The following is a 16,904-nucleotide window of genomic DNA, read 5'->3' as shown; positions in this document are numbered from 1 at the left end:
GAGAAAAGAAATGCTTATGTGCTTCCGCTATACAAGCACCTCCAAGATAGGAGAGTAGCCAGTCCTCACACTCCCGTTCTTTCCTGTGCCTCCGTGGGGACTTGCACGCTGTTTTCCATTTTATGGGAGAAAAATGACAGAGGTACTGAAAACACATGGGATGGTGGGATGCATCATTCCTAGGGTGTGTTTAGCCAGCCTCGGACTCTGGAACTGACCAGAATTGAGAGTGCACATAGGTTCTGTGGAAATAGCTCGTTAGTGTAAATCCAGGAGTTGATAAATTCTAATGAAAGTCTTTCCACGGCTCAAATTTTTAATACCTAGTTTGAGCCAAAGCAGCGAACATTACCGCCCTCACTGGTTTTTAGTGGGAAATTCTAGCACTAGAACTTGTTTTAAGACTCCAGAGAGAGGCAAATCTTAGCTGTGTATACTTGGAGGAAGCCGGATTTTATCATAAAGGTAACAAAATCCGTCTAGAAAGACTTAAAAACATCCAGTCGGCCATTCACCACTTAACTCCACAAGATGTTTTTGCCTGGGTGGCTAACAGGTAGCCATGCAGCTACGATTTGCTGGGCACCTCTAAGCAGATACGATTCATGCCTTTGCTAACAAGAAACAAGTACAATAATCCAAGCAGGTGAAGAAAACCTTCAGATGTTGCTGCTCTAACCACATTTTTGTTACACTCGAATTCATTCAAAAACCTACATAAGAGACAAGAGGTACGAAATGTGTGTTCATGTTTTGCTTGGACAGATTTTGGCTCCTAGCAATTAATGCTTTCAGTCACATTAAGCATATAAATAATGCTTTGTGACATTACAGTATTTCCCATTACAGATCAATTTTGTAGCATTTGTCCATAATCCGACTTGAAATATTACCTAGAAACAAAATATGTTTTCCTTGAAACAGTCAGACCCTATTAGAAATCTAAGGCTTTACAAATCACCATGTTAACAGTTATGTCCCCTAGCTAAGGTTTTCTTTCCTTAAATAGTGTTAAATTCAGCCCCAGAAGCACTAGTCTCTGTGAGGGTTCTCTTCTTATGTGCACTGACTTGAAAGGAAAAATTTAGTGCTCAAAATATATTTAACATTTTACTATGCATAACTTAATAAATCAACCAGTATTCCCTTTTGGGGGAAAAATAATGTTAGCACCTTTTACAAGTGTTATGCTTCTAATTAGGTTACAAGATATTATTTTCTCATTTTTCAAAAGACAGGTTTTCATTGCTTTAAAAAAAAAAGGTGTCAGCTTATTTCTGGGTAAGAGGAGTTATTCTCATTTCCTGACCATATAATCATACACCGTGGGTGAGCGAAGAAATAAAGGGAACATATATCAGAATCAAAGGTTGGAGCAGTAAAACTTAGCACTCACCAGTGGAGATTTTGCAGCCAGGAACACCTGGATCTGAGTTCTAGCCCTGCCACTTAGTGGAGTCAGGCGAATTACTGAACTTCTCATTCAGCAAATGTTAGCTAATTTTTAAATAATTTACACAATTTTTTTCCCCCTGAAGAATATCCTCTTTGACGAAAGCCAACTACCTCTCATTCATTCAGCAACTAAGATGGACCGGACCATTGCTCTCACATTCTAGCGCATGGAAGACAGACGGTGTACAAACAAGAACATATCAAATGGTGCAGTTGGCTGAAGGCGGCCCCCCAAAAACTATGTCTACCTCCTAACCCCCGGAACCTGTGAATGTGATCTTCCTTGGGAAAATGGGTCTTTGCGGATGTAAGTAAGGATCTTGAGAGAAGATCATCCTGGATTATCAAGGTGGTCACTAAATCCAACAACAAGTGACTTTCCAAGTCACACAGAAGAGACACAGAGAGGAAGAAAAGGCCATAAAATGGGAGGCAGAGACTGGAGTGATACAGCCACAACCAAGGAACATGTGGGGCCACTAGACTCTGGAAGCAGCAAGGAAGGATTCTGCCCTATATCCCCTCGAGGGAGCATGGCCCTGCTGACACCTTCATTTCAGACTCCGGCCTCTGGAACTGTGAGAAACTAAGTTTCTGTTGTTGTAAGCCTCCCTCTTTGTGGGCATTTGTACATCAACCCTAGGAAACAATGGCATAAATGGTAACACGTACCGAGAAGAAAATAAAATGGGCAAATGAGACAAAATATAAACAGGGACTCAGATGTGACCACCATAAATGATGGAGTCTGGAAGGCCCCATTTAGGATGTACCAGCTGAATTCCCTGAGGACATGGGAGAGGGGTGTTCTGAATCTGAGGGTGAGGGGGCAAGTATAAAGGGCCTAACCTGGGAATTAATTTGGTGTGTGCAAAGACCAGGAAGTGAGTGGTGCTGATTATGGGAGGTGCAGGGGAGAGTGGTAGGGAGATGCTGAGACAGGAAGGAACCGGACCCTGTAGAGCCTTGTAACCTCAGAGAGACCTAACACTTACAATGACTTGCAGATGCCCTTACGAGCAGAGAAAGACGTACGGACTGATTAAATAATGAGTATATGCCAAACATTGTAGCAATCGGATTAAAACCCAGAACCTTTATAATCTTCCTCATGTAATCCCATCCCACTGTTAATTCAATATGAATAAGAATGTCACAAATAGAACATGTGAGGTCAAACACCACAGACACAGTAGAAAATCCTCAGCGGGATCCTTTATTTTGTTCACTTGCTACTTACAAGGTGAAATGTCAACCTGTAAAAGTTGTTTCTACCAGTTCAGCCAATGGCCTGGAACATCATCGTGTCCTCATTCCACGGTGTATAGTCCCGGGGGGCAGATCCAAGGGTCGCAGCTTCACGGGGACCAGACGGCGCGGGTTCCAGAGCTCGAGCTCCGCACGCTGCGCTTCCCCAGGACCCCACAGCCTCATTCCTACTGGTGATCAGTGAGGAAATGGATGGTATTTCTATTCATTTTTCAAAGATCAGACCTACCTCATTTACATGTCAAGAAAATGTTCTCAAGTAAAATAAAGTGTTTATCATTTTCCTATAGCTCTTTGAATGCCTGGCATTCATGTTTTCCCTACCTCTAAAATTCCTTTCTTTTTCACATTATCTTTCTTGATTGCTTCTTAATGTAAAAACAAAAAGCACAAAGATAGGGATTTGTTGTGCACATTAGCAGGTCCGTGCAGAAAAATGCACGGAGGTTTTATATACCATTTACAGTGACAGCTCAGAGTACAAAGTCAAGAAGAAAGAATCTGGAATATTAGACGTGCTCTGAAATAAGCCTACACAGGACACCACTGTAGTTTCATCAGAACTTTCTCTCATCAGCCGTTCAACAGTGGCAAATGCAAAAAACGTGCGGTTAAAATAACATAGCAGTCGCTTCATATATTGCCCCTAACCCACCCAACTTCTGAATATAGGGGCTCTTTCAAATTTTCTTCCCCTTTAGTCTACGTTTAATGGAAAAAGCTAAAAAATCATGTTTTAGCAAGTATCCCCATAGCAATTTACCCAGGTTTTAATGTGTTTGGAGAGAAGTCTCACTGAAAGAATAGCAATAATTATTTTCCAGTAAATACTGAGTGAAAAACAATTTTAACCCCAATCTGAGGTTATAAATTTGCTTTTTTTGTAAATGAGACAACTGTAGCAACCATCCCAGACATGAAAAGAAAGCCTCCCATAGTCTGCTGTATGTATCAAAGTTCATCATGATTTTTTGTGAGATCTTCCCCATAATTGGTAGCTTGGCTTCCAACAAACATGTTCCAGTTGTCTAATATCTCCTCTTTAGTTAGCTTTTCATCCTGCAAGAGAGAGGAAAAGACCTCTGTCACAGCAGCTCTGGTAACTCTGAGTAATAGTTCAGCATGAAGCTCATGTTATTTCATGGGTTTTCAACATCTAAAATATTACAGGTCATAATGAAGAAGCTGCTAGTTACCTCCAGCAGTCACCGTCACACTGCCCTGCAAAAACTAAATCGGAACAGCCCCCTGGCTTAAAAGCTGTGCTAAAATACATCAGGCAAGTCCTCGAGGAATTCAGAAGCTAGAACCCAGTTATGTCTACACACAGTGCTGACATTCCCCAAACAGGCCGCAAAGAATTCCATTCCCCTTTTATAGCCTGACTGCAAAACTCTACTGCGTCCCAAGAACTTGCAACAGTGATCCAACTGGAAGACACAGGACTTCTTTCTAAATCTTGTTTGTTTACTTGGATATTTATCAACAGGTATTGAAGTGCTGGGCATCAGAGCCAGCAGTAAGCGCATGCTTGAAGATGCCTGGGATGTAATGGGATGGCATCCTTGCGTCTGATAAATGACAGATGTTTGATAAATTATCTGCTGAGTGACTGGCTGAATGAACAAACCTGTCCTAGGGCAACTCAGGGTATATCTCTTAAATCCCTGCCCTGCCCACAGCAAACAAAGTTACTGGTTCTGCAGTCCTAGGAGATGGCAGTGAATTAAGTGTGTGGTCCATAGCAGACTATCCAGGAATGTCTGGGCCAATTGAGTTCACCGTGGGTTACCAAGGTCTTGGCTAGGGGCGCCTGGGTGGCTCAGTCAGTTAAGCGTCTGACTTTGGCTCAGGTCACTGATCTCACAGTTCCTTAGTTTGAGCCCTGCGTCCGGCTCTGTGCTGACAGCTTGGAGCCTGGAGTCTGCTTTGGATTCTGTGTCTCCCTCTCTCTCTGCTCCTCCCCCACTCACTCTCTCTCTCTCTCTCTCTCAAAAATAAATAAACATTAAAAAAAATTTTTTAAAAATCAAGGTCTGGCTAAAGTTTACAAGTCTGTAATGTAGGTCAAGAATGACACCGCTGCATGGGCCACGGGCCAAATGCTATCACTAAAGAAGCAAACAGAACCAATCTTATGTAAACTGTCTCCCTTCAAGGAACGATTCCAGAACAACGTGAAATACCTTGTTTTTGTCTGACTCATACACCAGGTGCCTGGCCTCGGCCTGAGCATGGTCATAGTCCTGAGGGAGGATCCAGTGGCGAATCTCATCTTTGTCCAACTTCCCATCCTTGTTCAGATCCCGGAACTCATTAAACTGCTCCCGTTCTGACACAACCCAGTCAGGCTCAGGGCCGTTCTCCTCGTGGGAAAACATATCCGCTAGAAGGGAAGGTTGTTCTTAGTTAGGAGGACAAGTGGGAAGGTAAGTCAAGGAAAACCTGACCTCCTGAGTTTTTGGAAGGATGATGACCAATCAAGAGACCTAACCCAGAAGTCTCGTGGGCAGTTTCTTGGGGATAATGACAGAATGATTTATCCACTATGAAAGCTGCTTGGCAGAATAGAAAGAACTGAGTTTAGGAATCAGAAGATGAATCCAGTGAGTTCAGTGACTGGGATTAAGTTACTTAATTCAGTGACTGAGTCCTAAATTGTCTATAACATGGAGGTAGTATTTAAAAACCACAGTTATTATGAAGATTACATAGGATACTCTCTATAAATACACTCTACAACCCAAATTGGCACTATCTAAGTGAAAAACCAATAAGAACCAACATCAAGCACTTTCTACAGTCCAGGTATTATATAAAAAATATTTTACATACACTTTTTTCATTTAATTTTCTTAACAATCTTATGAAGTAGGTATTGTTATTATTCCCACTTTATAGATGAAAACACTGAGGCACAGCCTTACTCCAAGGACCCACAGCTAGCATGAGCTCAAGACAATGTAGGAGCAGGAGCACTCTGCTTCCAACCCATGGCCTTTACCGCTTACTCCTATCGTTGCTGACATCATTCCCAAGGGGCTTTTGCATAGATCATTTTATTTCACCCTTATAACAATTATATACGATGGATTATTATCCTTATTATACAAAATGGCAGGGAAAGAAAAAAGAAGGCAATGTTCATATGCATTGTTTGCTAAGTCACTAGATCTTCTTGGACAACACAGCTACTCTGTGGGCAGTTTTCTCTTTAATGGAAACCCAAGTTGGAAATGTCAGGAGGTAGAGAGAGCAGGTAGTGAATCAAGGGAAAAGAGAAGGAAGACTCTTGTTTCAGCACACGTTGGACCCACACTGGAAATCTGCAGACTGTTTTTGAGAAAGAGCTGTCACATTTATTAGCTAACTTGGGCATCGTCTAATCCTACAAGCCTGGGTGCTAGGTATTCCCATTTTACGGATGAGGAAGCTGAGGCTTCTCATGATTACGTGACTCCCACTGGGTCACACAGCTAGTAAGTGGAGAAGCCAGGGCTCCCAAGTGCAGGGCTGTTGTTCCCAGTGCACCACATCACCACCGGTTTTCCACTCCCTCCCACCTGAAAAGAAGGCTTCTCCATCAGTGAAGTCACTTGCAGGACAAGTCCACACGTCAGGCCTCTCTGACTGCGAGCTGCTCAGAACTGGATTTTCCAGCACAATGCCCCCCACCTCCCTCCCTGCCCAGTGTGAAGAATGGAATGTTTCTTTTAGGCAAAGCCACTGGGAGTTTTGCCCCTGACTTTGCACCGTTTCAATGCAGAGTTCAGGAGGGCCAGGAAGAGCACACACTTTTAATCAAAAGTGCTACATTGCTTGTTTCAATCCGTCAGCCTTTTCTGTCTAATTCCATCACCACTGTCAAGGTGAGGCGTCCGCAGCTCTGAACTGTCCCTCGCGCATGCACCGGGCCGGAGGACGGCTCTGCGGCTTGCACGGACGAGTAGCCTGTCAGCATGTGTCATCCCACAAAGGTAGAGCCACCGAGATCACTTTAATTACTGTAGTGAGAGCCACCTGTCTGTTACCACAGGCCGACGAAGAACGGCGTTCGGTCCTGCAGATCAGATATAATTTCTAATGATTAGAAGAAACTTTGCTCTCCATTACCGAAGGCACTTGTTCCTGTGCCTGGGGTGGCAAAGTGATACAACCACAGACTAGAGACTGATGGTGACTCGGGCTCCTGCTTTATGCTGAAAGATAATTAACTGCCTCTATTAAATAGGAGTACAAAAATGATATGCATCCCATCCCTCAAATGATTTTCCAGCCTTTACTTTATTGACACTCGGGAGAAGAGCCACCACCACAAGGCAGTCTGCTGTTGGAACCAAGTAGCAGAGCCCTGAAGTGGCAGTGACAAGGGTCGAGTGGAAGCTGCCATGTTGCCTGCCCCAGTCCTTTATGCCTGGAGACCTACAGGCTGCTCGGGAGGGCTCTAGCCAGCCAGGTGACTTCTGACCCGGGGGCATTAATCAGAGCCCCACTCCACCAGTGCTTGGGCCCCTGACAACACACTTCCTGATGCTTGAAGGGGAGCCCATCAGAACAAAATGCTAGGTTTGGTACTCCCAATCAAAGGATCAAAACCCAGAGGCACACAATGGCTAATCAAGGGGCAACCGTGCGCTCCGTAAAAGGATGTACCTCTTTAAGAAGGGGCACCTTTCTGCAGATGCCTGGGTGTTCAACACAGCTCCATCTACTTAGTGCTTTTAGATCCCACAGACTGACCCACAGTGTGACTTCAGGGTCCTTCAGGGTCAGTCTGCTCTAGCCTAACTGTAAATCTGTCGGATCCCCACGTTCACTCTGCAAAGGTAAAACTACACAGTGTGGAGGAGGGCACCTCTCAGAGCCGTGGGCCCGCTCTTGGCCGCTGTGTGAAGTCTCATAAATGCCTCCCTGAGATTGTACCACTAGGGACTGGTATGACAAGGCCCTCCCCAGTGGGAAGGCACAACAATGGCAACTTCAGGCTTGCAGCTGTTGCTAAAAGAGACGTCTGACCAAAGCAGCTAGACATGTAGGTGGAAGAATGTTGCCCAGTTGGGACAGAAGAACAAGACCCCAGGCCACACTCACCAATATACTCGTCCTGATCCAGAAACCCATCCCCATTCTTGTCGATGTCCTCCAGAGTTTCCTAGGAAGCAGAGGGGAACAGAGAATGCAAGATGGCTATGTGCTCTACGTAAGTCTGAGAATTCTACCTACTGTCCTCCTTTCTCTGGCTTTTCTGGCCGAAAATGCTTGGAAACTTTTGGCTCATCTCTTTTCCTCCCCAGGTGTTAAGTTTCTTATCTGTAAAACAATAGGCAGTGGCTTCGGTTCCTCCTCCCCCATCCCATAATTGTAACAGCACAACACTCTCTTCACATGAAAATGTATGTATAAGCCCAGAGGGACTCTGATTTTATCAAGAAGCCATGCCAAGCCAACTATCTCCATCATCCAGCCAAATCATCCCTCGGCGGTACCTGTGAGGAACCCAGCTCGGGAACCACCAGCCTAGACAATCACAAAAAAATAGATTCCAGTGCTAACTGGACTATGAAGGCTGGGTTGGTGTCATAAAAATACGAAACAGTGAGCAACTAAAAAATAAAAGTGTATCTGACTTTTGAATGTATATGTTCTATGTTTAGTCCATTAGACTTCTTAATTAGGTTTATTGCTAGGGTGAGTAATTAAATGAATTTACTGTCCATTGTCACAGCAACTCACAGGCATATCCTGGGTTAAAGAAAATAGCCACCCAAGAGCAGAGCGTCAATCCAGAGGCACATAATCTTCTTGTGGACAATTCCCTAATCTTCATCTGCCTCTGGCAAGTTAGGTGTGGCTAAATGGATGTTGGGTGGTAAAAAGAAATGTTTCTTAGAGCCACTGCCCAGTCCTTAGTGTCTTGGTGGTCATGAGAAGGAAGAATAAAGCAAGAGTGGATCCCATCTACCAGCTGGAAAACTAAAATATAGTCCAGAGCTGATTATGAACAAAAACTTTAGCCACTTGTTCCCCAGCATCAAAGCAGTCAGAACTGGCCTGGCATATCTGCCCAGGAAAGAGATGATGGCATTTATTTTACTGTCATGGCAAATGAAGACATTTGGGACCCTGCCAGCCACTATGGAAAGCAACTACACTCAGAGGCCTTATAAGCATCTCTCAAAGCCTAGGGTCAGACTCATTCATCCTCCAAAGACCCAACCCGAAGAGGAGTGTCCTTCCAGCTACAGTTTTATTTTAAGTTTCTATATGTCTTAACAATCACGCATTCCATTTCAGAGTCTTTTCCCAGTTCCTTCAAGGATGCAAAATGGACAGAGACTAGCTTGTTGCTCACAAAACCCTTCTGCTCTTTTCGGGCACACATCTGTATTTCCCTGCCTTGTCATATCTAGAAGCAGTCCGTGGAAGGTAAAAGGGAAGATGATTCCTTTCCTGGCCAGAACAGTAAGGGTAGACTGTTGCCTTCTCCTCATTCCCTATCTTTTCCTTTGTCTCCCAGCTGGTTGTTGCCAGGATGACCTTGAAGCCACAAGATGGCATAGTGTAAGATGTAAGCAGCCTGAAAGTACTTGGAGAAGTGCCCGGAAGACCCACCTGACTCAGGCCATCTGCACTGGACTTGGTATAAGCAAAAATAAGCTCTGTTTTACATGGCTAGGATTGGGGCTGTTTGTTACAGCAGCTAGCCTGCCCTGACTCACAGTGGTAGACAAGTATTCCATTGTATTCTACTTCAGAGTTCTTCTCCAATTCCCCGCAGGTTGAATGAAGAATGCTCTTTCTTTAGAAGAAGGGACAAGACTTTGGTTCAGATTTCGCTCTGGTCTTTTCCCAGTCCGGGCTCTTTATCTTACCAAAACCACAATTTCCTTCATATGCTCAAACTCCTCAGGGTGCAAAAAGGCGGTGAACTCCTCCCGAGTGGCTATCTGGTCACCATCGAGGTCTGCAGCCTTGAACCTTCTCTCATCACGTGGCAGCATCTTTTTAAAGGTGTTATGATCTAAAGGATCTTGAAACTCTTCAGGGTTTCCTGCAAGATGTGTGCAGAAACATTTAAACTGGGCTGCTAAGGAAAGCATTTCCTTCCAGATCAGTCATCCTTCATGCCCAAATGGTACACACAGGACAAAAAAGGTCCTGACCAATTGAGTTCTTTGAAGCATTTTACCTTTAGCATCTGTCCCTTCATCCCTCCTATAATCCAGGCCCCAACGGCTTATTGGGGGCATTATAGCAAGTGGTTAGGAGTGCTGGCTTGAGGCCATACTAATGTCCTACTTTTCTTCGCAGAACTCTGCTTTCATAATATCATTCTTTGACCTAGAACACGCACAGGCTCCCTAGTACCTGCAACATTCTATCTAGACGTTTCTGTCTGGCCTTCATAATCTCCCTTAATGTAACCACGAGTGTGTGCTCCACCAGCTCTCCTCAGACTTATCTCCTAGCTCTCTCTACCACGTACCCAGTGGGGCTGCACTCTACGCTTTGCACACATTCCTCTACCTTCACAAACAAGCATGTCTTACATCCAAACCCTACCCACTGCTGAATTCACTGCTGCACCTTTGCTCCTCCAATGGACCCACCTTCCCCACTTGCCTCTATCTCTCCAAATATATATCCATTTTTCAAGGCCCAGCTCCCAGACCACCCTCCACCAGGAAAACTTCCCTGACTGCTTCAGCTCACTCGGTCCTTGCTGTCTGAAACTTGGCAGCATTTTGAGACTGTAGCACAGGCACACTTCATCTCTGCTCTGTTCTCTTTGTTCTTTGTACCTCTGAGATTGTAAGCTCAGATTGGGCAGCAACCTAAGTCACTTTTTATTGGACCCGGGACCCCTCCCGCTACTCACCACCCACAGCTTCACTCAGGGTAAGGATCTCTGTACATTCTTAGTAAGCAGAGGAGGATGTTATACAAGCAGGCTCTACTTAGGGGGTTGTGACATCTCCCGGAGGCAGTAGATGTGTTGAGAGAGGAGAGGCTCCCGCAAGGAGCTTGTTATATGGGCCCCAGCTGTGCAAATGCTCAGGCAGCACCTCTTACCTAGGTAGTAACCATAGGTGGCTTGTTTGTATTCTTCCCAGGAAATTTTATCATCTTTGTCCCGATCATAATCCTTCCAGACTTTAGCGACATTATCGTAGATGTATCTTCTCTGCACTCGCTTGATCCAAGTTTTCAGCTCCTCAGTAGTAACAAAGCCATCCCCATCATTGTCAATTCGGTCAACAATCTTCCTGTAGTTTAAAAAAAAAAAAAAAACAACCCACAAGGCTATTATCAAGGCTTGTGTGATCCTGATCCAGAAAAAGATCAAACACCACAGAATCTAAAATGCATAAGCAAGTGAAATAAAAGCAATGATCCAATTGTGCTGGAAAGGATCTTAAAGTTCATCTTTTCTGAGGGTAATATGCGTCCTCCCCTCATTGCCAATGGCAGATACTACCAGCGGACCACGCCCTCTGTCCTGATAAACCCAGGCGTGCCTCTGAATCCTTCTCAACACAGCACTGTGCAGGTGGACACCACCAATCGATCAGAGTTGATTGTGAGATGAAACCCAACAGTCTTCTCCAGATGCAGTCCAACTCCCTTGTGTTACAGTGATGGAAACAGAGGCTGAGAGAAATGAGACGACTTTTCCAAGATCACACAGCTAGTATTTAGTATGACAGGGTAAGAACCCATGTCTTCTGGCACTAGGTCTAATGCAAAATAAAATAAAATAAAATAAAATTTGAAAAAAAGGAAAATTCTAGGTAAACCAGAAGATAAGTGAGTTCTTTTCTTTTTCTTCTTCTTCTTCTTTTTTAAAATATCACCACTTTGGACTCATACTCGACACTTAGAAGACCAGATCTTGTTGGCCAAAGCATAAAACGTCAGGGATGAAAGAGCCTTCACATCATGAAAACTATTCAAGAAGCCTGACCAGCTGAGCCAGCTACAGGAGCCTACACCCTGCCCTTTGGGTGAAGATGCCTATGTCCAGGGGGGGTCTCCTGCTCCACAGCTAGCCCGGGGTCCAGCAACTGCCCGCTGGACTCTACTGAGGTACCCCCAAACCCTGGTCCAAAGTAAACTTCAGGCCGGGAACTCACCAGTGTCCATCTCTAGGCCAGAGGGTCCCAAGCTAGAGATGCAGTCCCTGTGGGGAACTTCAAGGACACCCACAAGCCATTTCCAATGCTCAAGAAAGTTCCAGTAGTCGATTTACCTGGGATATGGTCAGCCAGGATACTTAGGGATTTATTTCTTTGCTTAGAGCTGCAGTCTATCAACTCAGCGGGAAAACTTTCTTACTGTCAACAGAAGTTCTAACTGACACTCTTTCATTAATTAGAAATGGGGAAGGAATTTATTAGTACGTATAAAGTTACTGTCTCCTACCTGAATCTGGGGAGCCCGTTTCCCTTTCTCAGGAAAGTGTGAGTGCTACGAACAGCTTTCCTGTGTCCCCTCATTTGCCATCTTAACAGGTCCCAGAGCTAACAGACTAAGCCTCAAGTGTCCTCAGGCTTCCTTCTAGGGATTCACAGCCTTTCTGGATCTCAGTTTGCCTGACTATAAATTGGAACACCTGCTTTACAAGGGATGTTGTGGGGAATACAGGAGAGAATGTGTGCCCAGCCTCACTAAGGGCCGCAATCTAGATCACAGGTGGATGGAGAACTCAGCGAACACCCAGCAGGTAACAGAAGTAACAGAAGTGAGCCAAGACTCCAGGTGGAGCCTCGGGCAACCTGGAGATGCCCATCTCTGCTCCAGACGATAAATGCCACATGGGAATAGAAGTCCACGGTGTCAAGAGAAACCAGAAATCAGTGTCTGTATGTGAAATCGCTCAGTTTAAATGTGGGCAAGTAATTTACATTTTTTCTAAGAACTCATAGCATGTTTGTGACTGCGTGTGGCCTGTGGGCCTCCGCTCTGCAAGTCTCCAGAAGCCCTAGAACTGTCACATTTTCAGAATCTAAGGTCAGGTGGTGACTGCCTGGATCCAGCCCAAGCCTGGGGGCGCGGGGGGGGGGGGGCAGAGGGGACTGCTGCACCAGGAGCTGTGGGCAGAAAGGTGGCTTTTCACGTTCCATTACGTCCCAACCTTCCACCCACCTTCTAGCCTGGATTTACCTTACAGGTGAGTGTCTGTCCACTGCCTCCCTGGTAGCTCAGGCCAGAGACCAGATGTCCCCCCAGAGACCACTTCCCCACCCCACGTTAAGTCCAGAGCAAGCACTGACTGTTCTCCTTCCCACGTGCCTGGATTCACAGTCTCCTGCCCTCGGGACTAGCTGTGCCTGGTTAAGGCACTCGTGGCCACTCCCCTGCCCCTGGTCTCTCCATCTGTGCCTCAGTTATGTTCTCTGTCCTCCTGCCTGTCTGACATTACTAACAAGTTTTTGGGATGGTGACATTTTGATTACGTACAGGATAACACCTAATCTCTACCTCAAAGAGATCCTTCCTGCTCTGCTCTTAGGGCCCCTCCCACCTCCCACTTCTGCCCTGTCCCTTTACTGTCCCAACAGCCTTCATCCCCCAGGACAGGTTTCAAAACTTTTATAAGCAGGCTGTTTTCAGGAATGCCTTCCTCTGCTTGTGCACCTGGCGACCTCTGAGCCATCCCGCAATCTCTGATCAGGTGACGTCCCCAAACCCCTAAACCCGGCTCTCCAACCTGAAGCCCTAGGGGCTCCTTTTCCCGAGTGTGGTCACTGTGGTTTTTACCTGCCGCCATCATAGCAATTACACATTAGTGTCTGCTTGTGTTTCTCTCCTCTACTTTTATTTATTTATTAAAAAAAATTTTTTTTAATGTTTATTTTTGAAGGAAAGAGACAGAGCGTGAGCGGGGGAGGGGCAGAGAGAGAGGGAGACAGAGTCCGAAGCAGGCTCCAGGCTCCGAGCTGTCAGCACAGAGCCCGACGCGGGGCTGAAACTCACGAAGCGCGAGATCATGACCTGAGCCCAAGTCGGCTGCTTAACCGACTGAGCCACCCAGGCTCCCCTCCTCTACTTTTAATTATAAGTACTTTGAGGCCTAGAGCATAAGATTTTATCTTTGTATCTGCCAAGCATCTAACACGGTGCCTGGCACACAATAGCCATGGAAATGTTTGTTGCATGAATACATGAACAAAGTTAAGGTGTCCCTACCAGGGCCAAATGCAGAGCAACTTCACCAGCACTAGCTCTTACCACTAGGCTTATGGTCATGGTAAAGGCATTAAACTGGAAGCTGTTAGGACTGCAAACTGTAGAGTTCCCTACTCCAAATCCCAAAACCTCCCCTCCTCCTCGTAGGTGACAGTGCTGCCTCTCAGGGTCCCAGAATAAATCAGTTTCCAAGTGCTTCAAAGCTAATACAATAGATTGAACTCATCAATGGCCCCCATTGTGAAGTCCTGAACAAGAAGAGAAAAGTACTTCTCGGCAAAATAAAAGGTGATTGTTTGGAGGTGACTTTGAAGTCCAAAGATCTTTTTATCAGGGCGGGCAGATGGTGCACCCACACAATAGGTATAATTTAGCCTCATATCTTAACCAACCACATTGGCCTTTGGTGGCCCCCTTCAGCACAGGGATGGCTGTTCTTTTTCATGTATCAGGACAGAAAGATCCTCCACTCCCAGGAAGCAGGTTCCAGGAGGCCTGGTGCCCAGTAGGCAGGGCTACTGGGACCCTCCCCCGCCCAGCCTCCACTTGGGACCAGGCAATGGCTGCTGATTCCTCTATGGAAGGGTTCCCAGATACCTCTGCACAATGACCAAGTGTGTCCCCAGGGGACCCGGAGAGGGTGCACTGAGATGTACCTAAGTTTTGTTTTCCAGGTTTGGTTCCTGATTCAACTGCCTTCAACTGTGAAATTCACAATCTGCCACCACACCCTCCAGCTTTTTGCCCTCAGTTGCCAAAGGACTGGGTGCCTCCGCAGACATCTGCTGGAAAGAGAAACTGGGGGACCGGTTTCCATTCCCACTTCCCACTCCCTATCCCCTAATGTCCCTATCTTCTCACCAAGGTTTGTATATCCCTGCTTCTGCTATCTCTACTATTAGGCAGAAGGCAAGAACACCCCTGCCGCGGCCCAAGAACACCCGCCAGGAATCTACCCTCTCCTTCATCTGCTCCTTCAGCTTTGATCCATTTGTGTTCATCCTGCAGACCTTCTTAGCAGTGTCACAAAACCTCCACCCCGGGAATTGGGGGAGAAGAGGGAAACTGGGAAGGTGGGGAAGAACTCATGTCACTAAAAGGCCACTGTGCACAAACTCTTCTTTTGTACCCACTCTCCCCTCCCTTCTGATGCAACCGAGGGGAGGGGGCGGGCCCTCGCCGCCCTGGCTCCCGCTGCCGCTGCCACGTTCCTGCCTCCCCGCGGGAAGCCACCCCGGCCCGGGCGCGGCGGCTGTCCCCACGCTTTGGTCCCCGGCCCGCGGGCAATTCAGCGCGAGCCCGGCCGCCGCAGCACCCGCCGGACCCCGCCCTCCGACCGCGCGCCCGATTTCGCTTTCGCTTTGCTTTGCGGCGCGCGTCCCGCGTGGCTCCCGCCGGGGTGTCCCCGCGGGCACCTGCGACGCCCCCCAGCGCGGCCCGGACCGCGGCCTCACCCCAGCCTCTCCTTGCTCTCCTCCGAGGTGAGCTGGTCGAAGGTCTTGGAGTCCTCTTTGCCCAGGAAGGCCTCGTGGTCGTACTGGAAGCTCTGGTTGTCCTCGGCCGGCCGCTCGCCCAGCTCCGAGTCGGGCCGCACCACGCGCTCCTTGCGCACCGTGGGTTTGGCCCGCAGCGCCCCGGGCGCCAGCGCCAGCGCCAGCAGCAGCCCCAGGGCGAGCCCCAGGAGGCGGTCACGGCCGCCACGCGCCATCGTCAGAACGGGAGAGCGGCCCGCGGGGAGGCACGGAGCGAGCGACGAGGACGGCGACTGGGGAGTGGGGGCTCCCAGCGCGGCGGCGGCGGCGGCAGCGGCGGGGGAGGGGACGGGCCCGCCCCGCGCCAGAGCGAAGGGGCGCGCCCCGGGCCGCGGGCAGGGAAGCTTCGGGCAGCCCGGCTAACGCGCCCATTGGCCGCCAGGCTGCGGGGAGGGGGGGAGGCCGGGGAGGCCGAGCCACGTCGCCAGCCCGGGCGGTGGGCGCGGGGCTCGGGTTTCTCCTCGGCCCCTCCCCGCGATCTCGTCGCGAGGGGCGGGCCCAGGCGTACTGGGCTGGGGACTCCGGGCTCCTAGGAAGACGGGGAAGTTCTTTGTCAAGCAACAGATGTTCAGGATAAAATTCCCTTTCTCTTCTTCCAGTTATGGAGAATTGAAAGGAACGAGGCGCTGCCGCTCCCCAACTTCCAGCTGGGCGCCTGAACCCCAGCCCTAGACCTCAACCCCAAGATGCGCTCTTAAACCAAATTCATCCCCACTTACCCAAACTTGGAGTCTGGTACAAACACAAGAGGCTGGAAAGAAACCTGGGTGGCTGAGGTCCACTAGAAACAAGGGCGCAAACCCAAATGTTGGGGAGGGCCCAACAAGTAGATATGACGAGGGGCCAGCTAAACTGAGCGGTCCTGTATATGCCTGCTGCCAGGAGTGCAGGCCCCAACCTGGCAGATAGTCCTGTTACCTCCCCCGCCAAATCAGGATTTCGAGGTCCATGTTTCCATTTCTAAACCACGGTAACTCATTTTACAAAAACACTGCGCAATTCAAACAAATCTTGCCTATACATTGAATGCTGGGCAGTGCTACCAATATAGAGAAGTTCTGTAGAACTTTCTGCAGCCATAAAAATGTTCTGTCTCTGGGCTGTCCAATAGTGGGTATTAAGACACTTGATATGTACCTAGTGTAACTAAGGTTTTGAAATTTTAATTTATGTTCAAACTTAAATAGCTACATGTGGCCAGTGGTTGTCATACTGGATGGTACAGGTCTAGAGCAATGACTCTGTGTCATAGCCTTTTGAGACTCATTGAAAACCAAGGGCCTCCTTCCAGGAAAATGTGCATATAATTACTGACATGAATGTTTGATTAAAGTTTCAGGATGTTCATGGATTGTCTGAAGGCCTACTCTTGTGCCTCAGGTTCAGCATCCCTAGAAAATTAAGCCTGTGGTCGAAGAGAGGAGCCCCCTGGACAGAGGTACTCCTGGAGCATTTCCT

General features: G+C 47.5%; 1 protein-coding gene across 1 annotated transcript; it reads right to left on the bottom strand.

Moving 5' to 3' along the window:
* Positions 1 to 2,919: 2,919 nt before the first annotated feature.
* RCN1 (reticulocalbin 1) lies at positions 2,920 to 15,680 on the bottom strand. Its single transcript, NM_001320172.1, has 6 exons — positions 15,369 to 15,680; positions 10,798 to 10,991; positions 9,597 to 9,775; positions 7,816 to 7,876; positions 4,911 to 5,110; positions 2,920 to 3,783 (listed from the first exon to the last, which is right to left on the bottom strand). The coding sequence occupies exons 1-6, from the start codon at positions 15,620 to 15,622 to the stop codon at positions 3,676 to 3,678; spliced, it is 996 nt and encodes a 331-aa protein (NP_001307101.1). The 5' UTR covers positions 15,623 to 15,680; the 3' UTR covers positions 2,920 to 3,675.
* Between the last annotated feature and the right edge of the window lie 1,224 nt (positions 15,681 to 16,904).

This window comes from Panthera tigris, chromosome D1, assembly GCF_018350195.1.
Source record: "Panthera tigris isolate Pti1 chromosome D1, P.tigris_Pti1_mat1.1, whole genome shotgun sequence".
Classification (NCBI taxonomy): Eukaryota; Metazoa; Chordata; class Mammalia; order Carnivora; family Felidae; genus Panthera; species Panthera tigris.
Note: the sequence above shows the minus strand (reverse complement) of the source record. Positions and strands in the feature narration are given on the sequence as shown.